General features: G+C 37.5%; 2 protein-coding genes across 2 annotated transcripts; both read right to left on the bottom strand.

Moving 5' to 3' along the window:
• Window positions 1-526: 526 nt before the first annotated feature.
• LOC136263944 (uncharacterized) lies at window positions 527-12,716 on the bottom strand. Its single transcript, XM_066058607.1, has 4 exons — window positions 12,570-12,716; window positions 2,508-2,679; window positions 1,197-1,345; window positions 527-1,133 (listed from the first exon to the last, which is right to left on the bottom strand). The coding sequence occupies exons 1-4, from the start codon at window positions 12,625-12,627 to the stop codon at window positions 655-657; spliced, it is 858 nt and encodes a 285-aa protein (XP_065914679.1). The 5' UTR covers window positions 12,628-12,716; the 3' UTR covers window positions 527-654.
• A 151-nt stretch (window positions 12,717-12,867) lies between these two features.
• On the bottom strand, window positions 12,868-21,379 carry LOC136263945 (uncharacterized). Its single transcript, XM_066058608.1, has 3 exons — window positions 21,218-21,379; window positions 16,124-16,289; window positions 12,868-13,681 (listed from the first exon to the last, which is right to left on the bottom strand). Exons 1-3 carry the CDS (start codon window positions 21,270-21,272, stop codon window positions 13,045-13,047), a joined length of 858 nt encoding a protein of 285 aa, XP_065914680.1. The 5' UTR covers window positions 21,273-21,379; the 3' UTR covers window positions 12,868-13,044.
• Between the last annotated feature and the right edge of the window lie 264 nt (window positions 21,380-21,643).

Here is a 21,643-nt window from a genome sequence, read left to right as displayed (position 1 = left end):
TCTACTTGTGTAGTTAATATGTATGACAATACTTAATTCAGGTTCACAATTTCCATTGAAAATGCTCTCAGATTCAATCTTGTATTGTTCAAATTTCAAAATTTTCCACTTTCAACATTATTATTCTAACATGCACCTATTCAGTGTTGAGCAATTGTGAGAGGAGTGCATCATGTACTTGGTTGTCTGTACCTACCCAAACTTTTCCATTAGCAAAATGCTTCAGAGAGCCATACCTATAATCTAAAGGCAGTATATAAAATATCTACAGGCAGAAAATATTATGAATTTTATGTGGAAATGTCTCCAAATTGCAGTGTTGTAGCATCTATTTTTCAAAATTTTCCTGGGGGGGCATGCCCCCAGACCCCCCTAGTTCCAGCATGCTACCCAAGAGATTAGTACCTTGAGTTAGCCCCCCCCCCCCCCCCTTTTATAAATCCTAGATCCGCCCCTGAATGTATATGTATATATTTTTACTGTGCATATTTCAAGGGGTGTTTCACCCACTACATGCTTCAGACAGTCAGTTCACAAATGTCATAATAATAATAATAATCAAGCTGTATTTCATATAGCTTGGTTAATTACAAAGTGCACAGTCAGTCAACCACATTATTTAGTGTAGACACAGACAGACATATAGTAATGCAGTTACTGTTCGGTATCCTGAGTAACAAGTGGCACATCATCAGTAGATACCCTAGGAGTATATTCAGGTGGTGGTTCTGATGGTATATCACTAGATGGAGCAGTTGGTGTAGTAGTGTAGTCATCAGTAGCAACTGGTTGATAACTTCTTGGTGGAACTGGAGTATAATCATTTGTGGGTTGGGTTGGAGTGTAAGGAGGAGGTGGTGGGGGACCCGATGGTACTGTAGTAGTACGACTCATTCTGGCTATTAACATTCTTGGATGTCGTTGTTGAGTAACAACATAGGTCTGATTATTATTATTCCGTCGTCGAATGTATGAGTACCTCACATAGATACGACAAATAACTAACAGTAAGATGACTCCAAAAACTGACAGGCCTCCAATTGTAGTACCGGCTACAGTTCCAGTAGATCTGTGTCTAGGAGTAGATTTATCATCAAAACTGCCATCAGTAGGATTGTCATCACCGTTGTTAGCTAAAATATTACATGTAGATAAGATTTACAAATTCAAACCAAAACAGAAACTGAAATACTTACCGCAACTGATAGTGACATAATCAAAATAAGAACACGGCTCAGCACAAAAGTGCTGCAGATTACACTGGCTGAATTTGTCAAGATCAGCTGAACAGTCAGTGTAACAAACAGCAATAGGAAGATGAGATAAATAATCTCCACTGTTCCGTCTGTAAGATAACACAAGTTGGTAGTATAACTCTTGATCATCACCATAATCACACATGCGTAATCAATACAGTGCATTGAAGAAATCAAACCTTGAAACATTTGTGATTTTTAAAATAGTTTCAACTTCTAAAACTGTTTTAAAACTTAACTGGCACTTTTTATACATGTACTTGACTACCAGAGCATATGTAGTGACTATTACATTAGAATAATACTAATAAACAAGTGTTGGACCAGTTTCTGAACACCTCAATACCCTCCATGTTTTCTACATGCAGAAATAACTTAAAACACAGCTTATGAGTGAAGTATTAACAAATCAATACTGGACCTCTTAGATGTCTCCACAATTGGAAGAAATCCAATGGCAGGTGCTTACATATAGCATTTTAGTACAGAGAGAAGTGACTGCACAGTTCTTATGCCCTTCGTCAACTTGAGCAGATTTGCCATTCTTATAGCCATAGTTTTATGGGTCCTTTTTACTTACTTTGTCTGTTATAATATAAGGCCATGAAAAGTTAATTATATATTTCTGGTTCCCTTTCTGATCAATTTTTGCTGGATGACTTGTACAATCACCATGCAATAATTTATAATATTTTATATCTGTTGAAAGGTTTTCATGTCTTATAAACACTTTTTCTTATATAGATACACTAACTTTATACATCAACTTTGTTTTTCCCTATAATTCCATGTACCTGCTATGTCAAAATTAGTGTACCACACACCAAAAGTTGCAAAAAAAAAGCTTGGTCACCTGATCAATGTTGGGGAATTGGTAGGATCAGAAACATATGATTAAGTTTGCACGGCCTAATACTCTTTCTCAAAATTCTTTAACAACCCACTCAAATATTAAAGTGCGCGTGCATGCATATCAAAATGTTTTACGGTACCTGCTAACATACAAGGCTAATATTTTTAACAGAATACTTATAAAATTTGTAGGAAACCCCTCACAACAATTCCCTCAATACACAGTGACAAAGCATACCTGCCATAACACGGTGTTTAATTCTGCATGAAACTGTGAGCTTTAGTTTGAAACTTTACATGTATGGGACAAACTTATGTACAAACACACATACCACAGTTAAAGATTTAAAGTGCATGCCCCAAGGCTAGTCATTAATATATACTTTATAATTAACCTACGCTGTTTCATAATTAGAGGACTTATCATATCCCAACTGCTTGCATACTGCATTAGCTGCTTCCCAGTGAAATCCTGACTTACACACAGTACCCCATGTACCATCAGTAAGTTGACACTCTAATAAGCCTGTGCTACCACGTACACTACCTTCAATCCGTATGTGTGTACAATCTATTTGATGAAATTACATGGTCATAGCATTATAATAGTTAAAAGCATGACTATGAACAGTTCTATACAAATAGACAACATACACAAGCATTATGCTGGTACGTATATGATGGCTGGTTTCTTGACATTACACAAACATAAATAAATTGTGACCTGGCCTGTGAAAACAGGGGATGTTGGAACAAACTATGCAACTGTCACACATCAGGTGATATGTCAGTATTGGAATTAAAAACTTGTATTATAAAGCCAATTAAATGGTTAAATAAGGAGTGAAAATTGCATGGCCGTTGGCATTAGAAATAATTATTAGCAATGAAAGATTGAAAAGTAGGTAAATTTCATCCACCCCACATACCCTGTTTTTGTAGGGCAGGTCACATATTATAGATAGATGTAATCTGTTCACAAGAGATGTATCAGCCAAGACTGGTAGAGGAGTTAATAATACTAGTGGGGCAAAAAAATTATTAATTTTCAACAAGTAGAATAGGGATCAAAGATTTGATTTTGAAAAAAACTGCGTAATCAAGAAGTAATAGGGATGATAATCCACAAAATTCTATGCATCATCAGTTCAAAGCAAGTTATTTGAATAGTGTACACTCAATTAGCGATTCCTATTTCAACATTTTAACAAAATTTAACCACAAGTTGAAATAGGAATCGCAAATTGAGTGTACACTATTCAAATAACTTGCTTTGAACTGATGATGCATAGAATTTTGTGGATTATCATCCCTATTACTTCTTGTTTACGCAGTTTTTGTCAAAATCAAATCTTTGATCCCTATTCTACTTGTTGAAAATTAATAATTTTTTTGCCCCACTAGTTTCATGATTTTTTTCATGTCCATGCACATGGACTACTTCTTAAATATACGTTCAACAGTACATGATTGTTTAATAAAGAAACCCATTGTAATATCAACTGGCAATAAACAATTACATAAATAAGTTTAATAAACAATTAGTTAACAATACAGTTAACAATACAGTAAACAATACCACTTTCCTTTGACGAGTAGATAAATCCACTAGTGTGACCGTTTACTGCAACGAAGCGGTGCGAAATCTCAACACGAGTAAAACACACGCTTGACAAAACGTGGTCGACTCCAATTAAAGTGCTGAGTATACGGAGTATCCCGCTTTTTATTTTTCAATCGCGGGCCACACCCCCTTCACTGTCTCGTAATGAAGGAAGTCTAAAACCCGAGTTTCAGCGAACAATAGTTATGTTTAATGTTTAGTGTGATACAACTTGATGCATTTTAGTCCTGTGAGCTAAAGCAATGGAATTTTAAACAATTCTATATTATCATCTGTATGGCTTCTCGATCGAATGGCGTCTCGAAGAGTGATTCTTGCTCTATATCTCGCAATCGCATTAGAGAGGGAAAATTTTAATACCACACAGACCTGGGTACGAATGTTTTTTAAATACGCCATACGTTTTTAGGGCTGATATCTACTTCCTACGAGCTGTAGGCGCGCGAAACAAGACAGAAAGAAGAAAGAAAGAAGAAAGAAAGAAGAAAGAAAGAAGAAGATGGAGAATCTAACCATTTTCAAAATTTTAAAAAACACCTAAAACCATTTCCCTTACTTTTAATACTTGTTGGCTAGTGTTGTAAACACAAAAGAAAGGTCTAGAATGTTTTAGAAATAAAATCTAAAGCCCGGAAGGCTGCTTTTGGCGTGCGTTCTATTAGAGTGTTTTGAAAAATTTCTGCCTGATCCCTATTATGTACCACTACCGTGGTACATGATAAACTTGATGTATTAAATAGTTAGCCGGTGCGCCACACCATGAATATGTTGATGACAGGAAGAAATAAAACAGCCTTTTCACACGTGCATAGCTCCAAGGCCCTTCTCCAAAGCACACCATTTTTGTACTATAGCTGTCCACCAGGTAGGGCAGGCTATGCAGCATATTTGATTAAATTCACAACAGCCATTTGTGAGATATGGACATTCAAAATTTTGTGTATTTCTTTTTCTTATTATTCAATTTCTTTTCATACACTTTTCAAAAATTGCTATAAAACATAAACATGTAATTTTATTATCTCAATGTTTGGCACAAATGAAAAGCATATAAAGGTGAATTCACATACCAAGTTGGCTGTGAATCTGATCAATATCCAAGGAGTTATGAGTGCTTATTCATGTAAAACAAGATCAAACTTTTGTCACGGCTACAGAGTAAACTGAGTATGGAAATAACTTTAAAATCGGTGTGTAGATAGGCTGATCATCATAGCAGTGCCTTTTGATAGTTTGAATAGCAATAGAGTTACAGCGACAAAGTTATAAAACAAAAACTGAACAAGTGTAAAATCGCAGGATTGAGATACTCTAATAGAGCAGTCACCACGGGGTAAAAGGATGCACAAAGATGTCAAAAAAGCTTACCAGAGTTCAAACCAGGGATCTCCATACTTAACACCCGCATCTTTAACCACTGAACCACTGTTACATACCTTGGTTGATCACCTCACTCAATATCTGCTTTATAAATGAAAATTTTGCTTATAAATAAACATTTGTAACTTCATAGATTTACCAATAGAAGCATTTATAAGTCTGTCTTCAATAATGATTATTGTGTCTGTATAGAAAAGAAAATATTTGAGTAAAAAACAAACCCCAAAGTCTGGTTTTGGGGCCTTATAACATACAAAAATAAGGAAATCCGCACAAAAACATCTAGCCAAGCTGCAAAAAAATGGTGCGACCTAAAAAAGCCTGAGTGAAAAAGTTGTGAAATCAAAGGTGGCAGCCAGCAAATGGTTGCAATGATGTTAATGCTAATAATTTTTAACAGTGCACACAGCCATTATTAAAATTTAATAGCATTAACATCATTGCAGCCATTTCTTGGCCGCCACCTTTGATTTCACAACTTTTTTCACCCAGGCATTTAAAGGCTACACCATCTTTCACAGCTTTGGTGGATATTATTACTGACTACGAAATAAATTTTTATTTGCTAGCCAATTTATTGAGTAGCAGTTAGAGTTAAGACTGTATGGTTTACATGTAACATGCACTTATGAATACGATGAAGACAAATCATACACATTCCCACCTCAACACTACAAGTATGTTACATTTTAAAGCCAACATGCATAACATCTACAATTTCACCTCAGGCCCCAACAAATCTTTGTAGGCTTAATGACAAGTACAAGGAATTTAAACTCAAGTAGGGATCATATAGTGAGTAGCAAAATAAAGATGGTAACATACACCCGCAGCTAACTATCTAGTGCAAATTTAATTTCTACTTCAGTCACAGTATATGCTACTTCATGACCTCATTAATACAACCAGCTCATTATAGTGATCATGTCAAGTACAGCACATAACGAACACAGTTGAGGTGTACTTGCCAGGTTTCCTTATTATAATAAAGTGTATTCTTAGTACGTTATAGTCTACATACACAAGCAAAATGTACATAGTGGTGAACTAAATGTCTTCAGCAAAAAAGGGAGTAAGCAGCCTGCTCAACCTGTAATTAATAGGCCTTATAGTGTGTTTACACTAGTAGCTCCAGCTCGGTACTGTACAGCACGGTACGGTATGCTACGTTTTAAGTGCACGTTTACATTGGTAAGGAAATAACCGTGCTGGAAAGTTTATATGATGGCTAAAGTATCATCCTACAAGATCCCCTTGCCATTTTCAAGCTGTTGCTGTCGCACAAGTTACCAGCAATCTGTTTGAGGGACAATATCAGCGGCTACCACTCAATGGACAGCTCATTTCAAGTCAAACGTAGTAACTGGACTTTGTTTCACGTTTGGCCATGGTAGAAGCCATCGTATTTACGTACAGCAACCAAGGATATAGCAAGGTTTGTTTCAATTTGTCTACCGTGTCGTGCCGTACCGAGCCAGCACGGTTGAAGTAGCCGGGCCAGGCGAGCCCGGCACGCAACGGTTTGGCTCAGATCGATACCCGTTTACACTAGCAAAAATTAAGCGTACCGTGCCATGCTGTACTGTTCCGTACCGTGCCCAACTGCTAGTGTAAACGCACTATTAGTCAAATATCAGTGCTCCAAATTTTGCCCAGGAATTTCTCAAACTTTTCACCTATTATGCTCTTCAGTGTTCCCATTATGCTTACTTGCATTGTGCTCCTAGGTTAGCAACATTTCTTACCACAATCTTTGAAACTTTAATCAACTATCGCTTTCACTATTCTATTAGAGAGTATTGATCTACATACAATGCATTTGAGTGTTCTATTGTAGTTTGCACTGCTGTATTAGGGAGTATCGATCTATTATTATTGTAAAGGAATTAAACTCCATATAGTCACCTAATATTATGCTAGCATTATGCTTAGCACTCCAGCCTACTATGCTTGCTGGCATATTTGATGCAGGCCTACTATGCACCTGTAAAGGTGCTTGGAGTGACACCTGCACAGTAAAATGAAGTTCACTACTACTTTCTACATACCACAGTATTTGCTATTTTTAAGCAGTGATCACTACTTTTTCTTGTAGCAATCAAGTAGTGATCAACAACACATGATACTACGGTGACCATCACTACCTAAAAATAGTGAATACTGTGGCATAAGGTTCACCACTTTGTTTTACCATGTTAGGCTAAAACAAGTGATATTTGCTCACTTATGAGTGAGGTCCCCTTTCAGTGGAAAATTTATGTTTATTCCTGCTACTTGTGTTTACAGGAATTGCTGTCAGTTTAGCTCTTTATTACCTTCCAGACAGGTCTTAAAAGAAAGTAAATCACGTGAAAGCTTAACGGACTTCCAGGAATTGCAATCATCGGCACAAGATGGAAAACAATGCATAAGAAATTAAATGCACATGTGTCTCAAAGGTATTGTGTGAGAGTTGAGGTGTCTGAGGAAGGATTATTATTATTTAATGGGCTGGAATGTCCTAACAAGGCTGCAGGCCTTTGAGTGTGCCCATATCCGGATTGTTCCCAAAACTCATCTAACCGCTGCTTGAATAACACTATGGACAACCACGTTTGGTAAAGGTTAACAGCTCTGTTTGAAAAGAAGTGCTGCTGAACAAGTAATATCACTTTCAACAACTTAAGCTGGTGGTCTCTGGTGATGTTAGAACTATTGAGTATGAATAATGTAGATGGCTCCATGTCATAGTATCCATTCATTATTCTGTAAACTTCAATCAAAATATCTCCTTTAATGTCTACAGAAGAGCGGATACAGATCTAATTTTTCCAGACGGTTTTCATTCATAAGACAAATGTAGACCATGAATATCTTTGGCCAGGTATGGGTTCCAAACTTGTACACAGTACTGTACTTCAAATGATACATTTTGTATGAAAAGTGATACATTTTGTATAAGAAGTATTTACAGAGTTGATCTTAAAAGGCCTTCTGAGCAGACCAAGAGCCTGGGAAGCTTTTCTGCAGTTCTCTGACAGTGTAAGGATGGCTTTAGATGATTTGTACACCAGATGTCAAGATCTTTCTCTTCATTAAAGCTAGGCTTGTGTCTAATATGTTGGCATAATTTGTAGAATAATAGGTCACCAATTTCATGAGAATAATTCCGGAATAATAGGATGGTTACAGGCATAATTTTAGAATTATTGGACGTTCATGGAAATAATCGGTGGAGGTAAGGGGTGTCTCTATTCTTGATTAGCTAGTAGAAAGAGTTAAGTTACTAAAAATGATATATAGCTGGCATTATTATAAGAGTGCTGGCTGAAAAGTCTCTAAAAGATCGATATACTCTAATAGAACGCTCAAATATTCTAATAGAGCAGTCAGATCATTTCATGTTAACAATCTGTAGCCAGCATCAGGGATGTAGCTGCACTATTCTGAAACTTGTGCATCTTATACCAGTGTATCTTAACATATTGATATTATTATTATCTACCTAACTTAGCATGTAGCTATAGCTGCAGCTTTAATACACTAATAATATTATTGAAAACACTTGAATTATTACTACAGATATTCTAAGTCTGTTGTAACTATTTATGGCTAGCAAAAATGCTTCATTTATGGCTATTAATTAATTGTGCTTATACCGGCATCTTGAAAACTAAGCAACTAGCCATAGAAACTAAATGAGCATTAATATGGAATAATAGGCTAGATACAAGAATAAACAAGTTGATGTTGCGCTACTTCTAAAAACCAGGCGCCATGCAGCTAGCTAAGTCATCTGGAATTAACCATAGATAGGATATGCTACTATGAATTAACCAACTATGTATTACTATTTTATTGTTTTAACCAATAGGGTAGTTTTGGGTTGTGTAATAATATTGCTAGCTAATTCTCGTATTTTGTAATTCATGAAATTTTCGTAATTCATTCAATGACATTGCTATTCACTGCTAAGGAAGCGCTTGTAAAACAAATAACCAACATATTACGCACAGAAGTTTCTGTTTTATAGTTTGATTATCATGTTTTTTCCCACAAATTCTCTCGACAAAGCCTCTTCATTTTCGTTCGCACACGTAAGGGATACACCCCCTTTCAACTCGAAGCGATAGGCTATTCCTGGTAGTGTACAAGGCCTGCACCGTTGCTTTTCAGTTGTTAAACGCCTGAAACCTCAAAGGGAAGGTAATTTACAAAGTCTGAGGAAAGTCGCCACACCCGCATTTCAGTCCGCTAAAAAGAAACCACCTTAGAGCAAAGTTCACGTGTGCAGAAGTTTAATACAGACTGCGATCATTTCACTTTTACTTCTTACGTAAAAGCTGCTTTTACCATTATTTAACGATTTTGCTCACGTGGGTGCGTACGGACAAACATAGATAGGTAGATAGATAGGTACACACACATACACACTTTTATGGAAACAATTTCAGTAAATCAGGCACGCGCCCACAGGCAGCCTTTGGCCAGCTGTGGGCGCACGCCTGGTTTAAACAAGATAAATAGGAGAAATTTTGGGAAATCTGGAAAGAATAATAGGTAAATTTTTTAGCATAATAGGCTCAGGCCTAATTAAAGCCATTTCTAAATCTGTAGACAAGTTAGTAGTACTATCCACTGTGATGTACATGTATGTTACTAGAAATGAGTTGCCAATAGTCCATTTTCACACAAGTTATTGATCCTTGGGTTGCACAATGTCCGGACCTGAGAGGCCTTAAAATGTATTAAAGCCTATGGGAATAAGATCTTTACACTTCACGGGAGCCCAAACCATACCATTATAAGAATGTACTTTTATAGCAGCCACTATACTACAATGATGACATAAAAATTGGAAAATTATGCTGTGTTGTGATCAAGAAATCTTGAGTCAACTCTTAAGTTTTAAAGCCTACCTCTTTCCTTAATGAGGTAATTTTACTGTTATAAATATAGAGGCTCTTTAGGCAACAAAACATGGCCACTAAACCTACTGTAACGGGTGAAATAATCAGCTAGTATGGATAGAATCATAGCAATGAAAGGTCATCTATTTCTGTAATGAAATACCACATAGCATTGTTCCCAGCCTTGTAAAAACATAGTAAAAACATTTTTCTCACTAAGTACACTTCTAGATGCTGAAAACAAAGTTACTAGAGTCTTCTACCATGCTAAAGTCACTTCTTTCTGCTTTACATGCAACACAGCATATTTCCACAAACTATATACCATGTAATGCTAACAACCTAAAAGGATTACAATTTCATTCTAATAATAAGAATAAACGGTACAGTTTAGGCTCCCGTGAAGATTTCTTACCTCACTCACATAGGCTTCAATACATTTTTAAGGACACCGGATGTTTCACAATCACAATTATTTACCACCACATTCCTTAGCCCTTATGTGAAAACGGGCTAAATTAAAATGAAGTAGCTAACCATGCAAAAATTAATGTTGGACCATTGCATCGAGTTAACTACATGGTTTGAAGTCATATTGTAATCTGAAGCTGTCATACTATGATTGATTGTTATGATTAAAGTACTTAGTAAAGGCAGAGCCTGTATACCAGAAGGCCTTGTAAAGGCCTAAGATGTTTATATACAAAATCTTGAAGACCAAGTAGATCTTAGTGTCATTGGACAAACTTTGATTCTCACTTTACTTTCAATAATGTCATTAACATACAGCAGTGGGATAAACAATTCATTTTTTATAGTTCGTTGAGAAATGTTTGCTTTGCTTGTAAGCCTTGCATGACCTAGCTGAGCTGCATGTGGGTACACGGTATTTTAGCTACATAACAAACAGTATCATAAATTGTATTATTCAGGCCCCTGTCCTGGGGTTTTGCTGTGTGTATGCTGGCGGTCCATGCGGTGTTTTTTGTAGGCCTGTGTAGGCTCTGTAGGTTTAGCTACTTTTTTTCTGCTTTTTATCTTTTATACATTAAATTAGGTTTAACTTCTAGCTAGAGATCGGGGAGGATGGGAGCATAGATATTAGAGAGAAGGGATAGGCAACCGAGCGCACGCCGTGTATATCTACCATTGATTGTGGTTGAAGCACTCCTCGGTATTGATTAAATCCATGCGGACAGGATGGCAGTTTGTGGTTTAGTCGTCTTACAGTTGATTTCAACCACCTTGTGGTATTGTAGTTGATATACAAGACTTTTAATGCTTCTGGCTTCTGTTGTTTAATCGTCTTGGGTGGTTTTCATCGCCATTTACGATTTTGATCATCAATGGGTACCTCCATTTTTTGTCTACCTGTTACGAAGAACAGAAGTCTAGTTCCACTGGGGAAATAGTACTGAAGTCTTCGCAATACTTTAAAGTTTTGCACAGTACCACTGAAAGATGTTTCTCGCATAACAGCGCTTGTGTTGAAGTTGATAAATCATGGAGTAGTATTTAAAGAACCGAGATGAGACTGCCAAAGGGCATTAATCAAGCAGAATAATAAAATGAAGTACACCATGCAAAACTATGTTACTTTAGGGTTACTGTGGCATTGTTTGCCAGTCGAAAGTGAACTTACCATGAACACAACAGGTACACAAAAAAATCGTGTCAACTGAGATTAAAATGATTGATGGCGGCAAAAATTCACAACAAGACTTACAATAGGAGTTTGCCTAGTACTTGTAAAACATAAAGAGATTGTCATGAAATACTCCACGCCCGTAGAAAGTAGTCCAGAGCAGAAGACACCATTTTGGCCTCATGAATTCACCAACGGCAGGGCGCGCGGTAGTTTCTAATCCCTGTACTCTAATGCACCTATCAATGTTAAGCCCCACTACCCCCCTCCCGGGCTTACTAAGGGATTAGTGGGGGATTTTCGCCGATTTGATCAGAAATTTTGCCCCACTAGTGGGGCATTTGACCGTTCGAAATTTTAGGCGTTTGCTTTAGCTTGCGAGCTATGAGAATTGATCTGTTTCCTAAAGTTTATTCCAGCGATACTACATGGAGATTTGACCACTAGTTGTTCCCCAGTGGGTGGAGAATTTGATTTTTCAAAAAGTCAAATCCCCACCATTTCCCCCACTACGCCCGGGAGGGGGGAGGTGGGGGATAACATTGATAGGTGCATAATATCTATGATGGGAGTGCCATTAGGGCCGGAATTAAATACATAAAAAACTTAATAAATTGAAGGCGTTTCTAGGATTAGGGGTAGACTATAGCTACAAGGTCATACTCATCGTAATAACAAATGAGAATGCCCACGATTTAGTCTGGCGTCACCGGATTATGGCGCAACTACACTACGCATCATCGTAGGAAGACATAGCGAAAATAATAACGGCACTGTGAATAATTACACTACAGGCATGACCCCACGGACACTTTAGTCTCGCGTAGCCACGAAGGATCAGGCGCTTGTAAGTATGCGCCGTGAGGAGACTACGCCGGCGAGAACTAGAGGCTGGCCGGACAACAACAAGTACATGTACATACCTGATGATAAAACGGTAGAAACAAAAGCGAAAGTAGAAATCATGTGAAACAGCATCATCTTCGCGATCACGCGCTTGATGTCAAGCCGGGATGTTTACACTACATACGTATACCCATATAAAGATGGAAAGGTGGAGCTCTTGTCACGTGACAACAAATATCATGATCACATGCTATAAATCAGAAACATTTAATATTCCAGACTCAGCTCGAGACCCAGAAGCAAAAAGGAGCCACAAAAGCTGAGTATGACTGTAGCTAACATTAAAAGTACGTATACTGACAATACATGAAACATACGTATACGTAGCGAGCTGAATGAGTTACACATCGTAGGCTTACAGTTATTTATTCATACATAATCATAATATGCTAGTTAGTGTATGTTATCTCTACTGCATGGTTAATTTAGTTGAAAATGTACATTGGAGGTCTATGGATGATAATCATCATTGTATTAGCTGCTGTTATACGATTATTGCACAGTGTCTTGATTAACAAGGGGCACATCATCAGCTGAATGAATATATTCAGGTGGTGGTTCTGATGGTATATCACTAGATGGAGCAGTTGGTGTAGTAGTGTAGTCATCAGTAGCAACTGGTTGATAACCTCTTGGTGGAACTGGAGTATAATCATTAGTGGGTTGAGTTGGAGTGTAAGGAGGAGGTGGTGGGGGACCTGATGGGACGGTAGTAGTACGAATCAATCTGGCTATTAATATTCTTGGACGTTGTTGTTGAGTGATGACGTAGGCTTGATTATTCTGAGTCCGTCGTTGAGACCTCACATAGATACGACAAATAGCCAGCAACATTACAAGTCCACAAAATGCCAAGCCTGCAATTGTGGATGCAACTACTGCTCCAGCAGATGAGGAGCCACTACTATCAGAAGTAGGGTCGCCATAATCATTCCTCCCATCATAATCATTCCTCCCATCATTACCATAGTAATACTCATAGCATGTGATAATGATATCATGGCGGGTGAAACAATAATTGTCACAACTACCATCAGAACTAGACTGTGTGTGACAGGAACTGAACCTGCTATATGCAATACAGTGAGTATAGCAAATAGCCACTGGGAGTTGTGAAGAAAAAGACCTCCTGTAAAATATTAAAATTAGTAAAATATCTGCTGCATTATCATTGCATATGTATATGCAAAAGAGCTGAATTTCATACTACATCCAAATGTGTACCATTCATGGATGCTTGAAGGTGCTTTAAATAGCATAATTTATTTCCCAGACAATTCTAGCTGTTGCTTGGGAAATATACTGGGAAAGTGGCATTGTTGATTTGCTATTAGTTATTTGGTTATTAATTTTTCTCATACATACGTTAATCCAACAACTGAATATGTTACTGTATAATACTCTCAATAGCAGCTTGACGTATTATATTGAAATACGTCAAGCGATTAGCCAATAGAATTAGTATTACACTTGTTTGTCAAGGTCCCTTGAAAAAAGTTTATAATACTAATTTGATTGGCTAAAATAGTGTGGTGTGTTTATATTAAAAGTAAATGTCTGACTTGACAACTATTGTTACCATAGTGATAGATGCCCCAATGTATATCACAATATGGTTGCTTAGCAACAGTTGCTAGGTAACTGTTGCTAAGGTAAAAGTCATTTTGAGATCATAGCAATGGTTGCTAGGCGATGGTTGCTAAGTGTGATTGGTCTTTTGCAATGGTTATTTTTCAATTTCTGTTGCCTAGCAACAGTTGCTATGGTTGTCGGATTAATTTGCAATAGGATGGATGGCCATGGTATTTGGGATTAATAGTTCTCGCATTGTAAACAGGAAGGAAATAGTGCTTGGCTTTGCCTCGCACTATTTTACTTCTTCCTGTTTACAATGCTCACACTATTAATCCCGAATACCACAGCCATCCATCCTATTACATATACATATACACCCTCAGCTCTTTGGTCCTGGGCTTTGGGTGTATATATCAGCAAATTCTTTGCAGCTGTGACCAAATTATACTATTCAATTCTGATCAGATGCGTACATGTATATGCCAGGCAAAGCACTCTAAAATGTTATACCAAATTTGCATCATTTAATGATCCAATAAAATGATTGCTATTGTTATTACAGCTTTACAGTGACCAGCACTGAAGGTCTACAGCAACTTGTGCTACAGCGTTTGTTTGGTTTTCACTGTTCAAATATACTCAGCTGCAGATCATAGTAAATCAAACATTTTAAAAATGTATGCAACCTTCAAAGGTAGTGTTTTCAGCCAAGCAAAGCTGTACTAAGGTTGAGCCTTATAAGTGCCTTATAATAACGTATGTTGTGCCAAATAGAAGCCATACCATCAGCTGGTAGTGATAACATTGTTGCATTGAATGATAGTCTGAATATGTCCCAGTACAAGAGGAAATAACAATGATATGATTTAAGTGTACGGGATATATCCTTGCAGTTGATGGGTATTAGCTTAAATTCCTGTTTGTGTGCACCAGTGAATTTAACTCCATATTTGCTATAGAGAGTCTATGTGCAAGCTATAAACTACAGCAATCAACAATTTTTTGAAACTACATGCAGTGTGTATGTGGCTTTGTTTAGGGTTGGGGTGAAATGGTGTCAAATGCTAAGCTTTTGTGGCAAGTGGTAAGGATTTAACTCAAGAGCCAGGTGTTATGAGAAGGGGTGAGCTCTACACTGTATACACTGCTGTGACTGAGAGCTGCATGGACAAAGCATCATCATAGTTTATGACCTAAAATTAGTACTAGCTAATGTGTTTTCTGCAATAAAGTTTCCATATTTGCTTATTTCTCCGATCCATCGTTAACAATCCCATTTATGGTTGATATAATCAGTGTCATGAATTAGTCTAAGTGGCTCCACTACTGTGTAATAAGTTAGATATCACTGAGTGATGACTATTTTATTATCCAGTAGCAAAGCCAATATAGTTATTAATACCTGTTTGCAAACACAGAAAAACAGCCACTGTATCTTGAAGTGAATCAAATAGCTACATAGCAGAACTATACATACAAATTGGTTTCTCTATACAAAAATAATAAATTTTTGCATACGTAGTTATAGACCAAGTACTCGTCAACCATGCTTACATTTCTACATCACGGATAGCAATATATACTAACTATAGTTTCATAAGCTACCTAACCTCCATTACAAATTTAGTGGCAACAGTTGGTTAGGCCTTTTAACCATCTAGTAGTGACATAGCAGGTAAAATATTTTATTAGAGTAAATGACTATACTATTAGCATATCTTTCCCTTACGAATTGTTATCATAACCTACATGCTAATAAGGCCATGACAAATTAGTGTTATGTTTCATGGACATAGGTCAGTATTTTGAGAAACCTAAGAATGATGTGATCTCTTTGCAAAAATTTATACAGGTCAAGTGATCTCCTTTTGACTCCTAAATACTATGAAATATTGCATAGAAAAAGGGATGCAAACTTTAATAACAGTATACATTCATTGTAAATACATTTACTTGCAGTATGTAAATCATCATCCAGTTTACTGTTAGTACTTACACTGATGTATAAGAAGCACGTCCATGGTACCCCAACTGTTTACATGCTGCCAAAGCAGCATTTTTGTCAAATCCTGATGAACACACAGTACCCCATGTTCCATCATGTAATTGACATTCTAGCTTGCCTGTGCGGCTACCACCTTCAATCCGTAGGTTATCACAACCTGTTGAATAGCATCACACCATATAATATTCACCTCACAGTATTAATATAATAAATGCTTAATATATTCTATATAATTTGTTCTCATTTAGTTCACTTGTGGCACAATTAGATGTGTATTAAAGCTCATAATAGATTAAAAGTGTGAAGTTTAGTTTATTATTATGATGATTAAAGTACTTGGTAAAGGCAGAGCCTGTATACCAGAAGGCCTTATAAAGGCTTAGGATGTTTAAATTAACTTCACTAAGTATGTGTGAAAAGTAGGGGAAAGAAGAAAAAATCCATGACTGGACCTGGGCAGCCTCGAACCTGCAGCCATCCGATTAATTTACTATCAATCAGCTACATATATACATGTACAAATCAGCAACCTATTCTGTACAAGATGGTATTGTTTACATGGTAAAGCATGCATGTTTATAATAGTAATAAAGTTGTAACATTAGTTTCTGCTTCAGCCTTGTAATGTTGCTCTGCAAAAACAAATTAACTAAAAGGTATCTGTACATAATAAACACTAGTAAATACTACACAATATAAACTCATGTCCATGCCAGGTGGGTGTACAGTAGTTGTCGTAAACAAGGTACTACATTGAGACTATCCTGAAGTGGCTGCTGTTAATTTTACAGACAGAAAAATTATACCAAATCTCAGCTTCTATCGGCTATTGTCCCATTTTATTAAATATTGGAATAGGTAGATGTCTTTAATGGCTTTTCTTTGAACATTTATTATATATATATATATATGCTTGCTTGTACTGTGATTCAAAATCGATTATCATTTTGATGATAGATAAATTATTATTATTATAATGCACAGTATTCTGAACACACTCATTCACTGAGGATGCAATAGCTTTGTAGCTACGTGGTCATTCAGCTATTAAATTTAAAAGAGTATTTACTAGCTAGTAGGATCATTACAACAAAAAGTCTAAGTCTGTAATCGTCACCTGATTGTGAAGTGTAAATCAATCTCTACTCTAGCCTATACACTTACATAGCAATAACAGCATAGGGAATAAATTTACACTTCAGGTGGTTTTTGTTGTAAAGAGATCCCTTCTAGATTAAATTCTTCCTTACACTTGTTTAACATTATAAACTATTAGTGAAGTTCTAAAACACTTCATCAAATGAACGAATGTATGGACGAAGTTATAATTATGTGGCAAACCGCATGCCCCATCTTACCATACAATAAGTAATAATGATTATGGTCACCTGTACATGTGTTTTGCCTAGGATTGATCTCTCACTGTTGTGCAAAAGTCACGTTTCATTGTGATAGACCACACATGCAAAGCCACTGATACAAACCCATGAAACCATTCCACAAGACATGAAGCCATCCACAATGCTATTGCTTAGGAAGCCAAGAAACCATTTCCTTGGTGGGCAAGGGTAAGTCCATATGCTTTTGTATGCCAAAAGGCATCATCAATCCTGGGAAGGAGATAGAGCTTAGTTCTGAGTATCAAGAGCAAACACATGTTGCTACTTAGCTAAGAATTTCTTCAAACAATTGGTTGCTGAAAGTACTATCTGTTCTTAGATTCAAAGCCTTTAGCAAGTGCTGATACCAATCACCTCTGCAGGGCTACCCAGCTTCAGTGCTCTAACAACTACCTCATTGACTGCTATTTCACTCATCTCTATTGATCTCTTGCACTACCCCTAGTAACTATCCTTCTTTAATGTACACAAGAATGACAGGATGAGAAGCACTGTTATGCAACACCAAGGTAACCATGTGATCACTGTTTGGTTTCACAATACCTTGTTCCATAATAATTTTTATTATTCCACAAGTTGTCATCCACTGTAAACAAGCCCACCACAGAATTTACATAATTATATTCATATCCACTTGGCCTCCTAGCCTTTCATGTCATGCTGGTACCCCACAGCTGATATCATTATTACTGCTAACAAGATGTCTGAATTATTCTGACTGTTGGCCATGGTACATTCTACTCATTCTACTTGTGTCTTTCATTGTCTTAATGGTGAGTGGATCCACTACTGATTTTGTGCTCAATGACTTCTGGACAAACTCAAAGCCTAAATTTACAATAAGTTGATGCTGATCAATAAATCATGAGGAGGATTATTCTGAAGTAGAGCTACATACTACTGGGCCATCCCTCCCAGGCTTCACAGATGCCTCTTCACCAGGCTTGGTGCTGTGCAACTGATTTTTCACCTCTTCTTTCCAGTTTGACCCTCCTTCTTCAGTTGTGTCTACTTGTTCACAATGAAATTCAAAGACAAAATGTGACCGGGCCTGTGATAATAGGGCATCCGGGCACATGATTTTTGTCTATACTTTTTCACACTTTCATCACTCATAACATTTTGTACTATTATGCTATGGCATTGTAATTTTCAGCTCTTAGTAAACATTTAATTGGCATCATGATGCAAATTACAGAATGGAAATATACCTTTCACTCAGATATGACTTGTAGAGTGATGGGGTGTAGTTTGTGCCCACATGCCCTGTTTTCGCATGCCCGGTCACAAATGTCATTGCTGACCCAGTGTCAATATAGTGCAGTCACAGGTTGAACTTCTACTAATATTTCTGCAGTTACAGTTGGCCCTACGTATACACTGAACCACAATCACCTGCTTCCATTGGACTCAAAACATGGATGATGGTGGCTGTTTCTTTAAATGCCTCCTCAAGCTCTGGTTTCACAACTCTATATCCTGTCCTTTCTCAGGTGCTTACTTTGGTGTAGTCATCTTGGGGACACTGGCTTGGCTGCTATAATTTCTTCCTTGGAATTCCATAGGGGCAGCCCTTGGACAATTCTTAAAAGTGTCCAGTGGTATTGAAATTGTAGCAACGTTTCCGAACTCTTGTTGGTCTGAATACTTAAAGAAACTAACCATTCAGTTTCTTTGCATAAGGTACTCCAGAACCATATGTTTCTCAACTTAGCCTTTTCAAACTTTGCTGCTATCTACAACAAGCTTTCCTCTACAGCAGCTATACTGGCTTGAATGAGTGGCAAGCCAGTAGCAATGGCTGTTACACTTGTCTGAAGGCATCAGGCAGCAGCTAGTTGTTATATAGTCAGCCAGTAGGAGATTCTACTAAGAAAATATTTAGATATTTCATATGGTAACTTATTGGAAACATTTCAGGTTACACTGTAAATGACTGGTTATACCAAACCACTGTAACTGCCAAGATGCCATGAGGCTGAATTCCAGTCAATAATTTGCTCATGGGAAAGCACAGGCCTTCATTACATCCTTTGCTGACAATGAGTGAAAGCATACATGCATATAGATATAGTATTACCCCAACAATGTAATATCTGGTATTCAGCAAGCACTACAAGGTTAAGAGCTGTGAAACCTTAATAGACTTCGATGACATCAGACTTCCAGACATCAATGTGTATAAAGCACTCCTATAAGTATGCACATTTATGCCATTCCATTGAACTTGATTGTATCCAGTGGATATTACAGTAAACCTTGCAGTCAACTTATTATTTTTATTGCAGGTGCTTTACAGATACACACAAAATGACATAGAAAGTGGGATAGCAACTAAGAGCCAACTAATAATCAAGGTACTGTAATAATCACAATATGTTTCAACAAAGATGGATGGGAGTCATGGGACACAAAGGAATACACTGGTAAGTTTATGAAGAATGCATTGTACGCACTGTGGTATGCCAAAAGGCATCTCTCTCTCTTGAACAGTGAAAAATCAAGCCCGTAGCCTTAGCTGTTATTGCGTTACACTTATCTGAAGCAGGGCCGCCCAGAGAAATTAAGGGGCCCAGGGCAAAGAGTTAAAGTGGGGCCCTTGACCCAAGTTGTAAGGTGAAGACCAAAAATAAAAAAAAATAAAAAAAAGGTCACAACTACCCATCACCAACCATATCTCCTTATCTATAAGCTTGCTATACTGCTCCTCTGAAGAATACTGTGACTGCTCTATTAGAGTATTTAGATCTGACTGCTCTATTAGAGTATATCGATCTTTTAAACAGGTATTCAGGGGGCCCCTTTCAGGCTGGGGCCCGGGGCAAAATGCCCCAGTTGCCCCCCCCTGTGGGCGGCCCTGATCTGAAGGCATCAGTCAGTCAGTTACTCAGTCAGTAGACGTTAAATGATTTTTTAAAACTTTGTAGCAACTTACTGAAAGCATTTTGGGTCAATCTGAAAGCTTGTAAGGGCTTAGTTTTACCTAACCAATACTGCCTCATCGTCGTCAGGAGGTTGGTTTTTGGGTGATTTTTTCATGGGCCATGACCAAACCTTTGTGGTCTGTACTACTACAGTACTATCATACTGTATGATTCCGTTTAAGGCCATCATTATTATATTGCTTGTTTCCCATCACCCAATGGAACAAAAGCTGATGAAGGTGGGAAGTGATTATTAATTATATACTTGACTCTTGTTATTCAGTCTCTGACTGCTCTATTAGAGTATCTCGACCTGCCAGGACAGTACACCCTGTTTAACAAGAGTAGAGGGACTTTCACTCTAGTTCTGCTGTGTTTACATGCACAGCTAATACATTTATCTTAAAACTTGATCACTCTGTGCCTCTTTCTATCATGAAATGGTCCATTCACGTGATCTATAATCAAATATTTAAAATTTGGTGCTGCTACCTAAAAATTGATGCGGGGGCCGTGACGGGGAACTTAATAATGACCGACATAGATTATAATGATGGCCAAATAATTTTTTTTTTTAATTTTATAGCAACTTGTTGAACGCGTTTCGGGTCGATCTGAAGGTAAGTTTTATCTGACCAATACTGTTTTATCGTCGTCAGGGAAAAGTGGGGCTGGTTTTTGGGTGATGTTTTCATGGACCACGCCCACTCGTACAAATTAGCTATAATTATATAGCTATACGTATACATTAATTTTCATACCTGCTAAAACAGAAGAAGTAAAAGCGAAAATAGTCAACAACTGAAAGATTTTCATGAGGTTGATCGAAACACGAATCTAATCGCTGCACTGCCTTCACCTGCAGCGGCACACACGCCAGAATGTTTTGTGCAGCCTAGTTACCGGTAACTGTTCCTGGTATGCCGACACTTCACAGGTGGAAACCGCTCACGCGTGTTACAGTGACGTAGCCCCGCGAGGCTGCACTTATAATATTTAGCTTAATGAAATATTTAGTATCCGGAACAGTTTGATGACGTGATCATTAGTATTCGGAAATGTGCGGAACTTTTGGTACGGTCACCGTAATAATGGAGGTTAATAGCTTAACTGTGGTTAGCACAAAAAGAATCACGCACGCCTCTAGCCAGTTACGCACGTGATGCAGAAGGCGCCATTTGCTGGCT

This window comes from Dysidea avara, chromosome 8, assembly GCF_963678975.1.
Source record: "Dysidea avara chromosome 8, odDysAvar1.4, whole genome shotgun sequence".
In the NCBI taxonomy this organism is placed as follows: domain Eukaryota; kingdom Metazoa; phylum Porifera; class Demospongiae; order Dictyoceratida; family Dysideidae; genus Dysidea; species Dysidea avara.
Note: the sequence above shows the minus strand (reverse complement) of the source record. Positions and strands in the feature narration are given on the sequence as shown.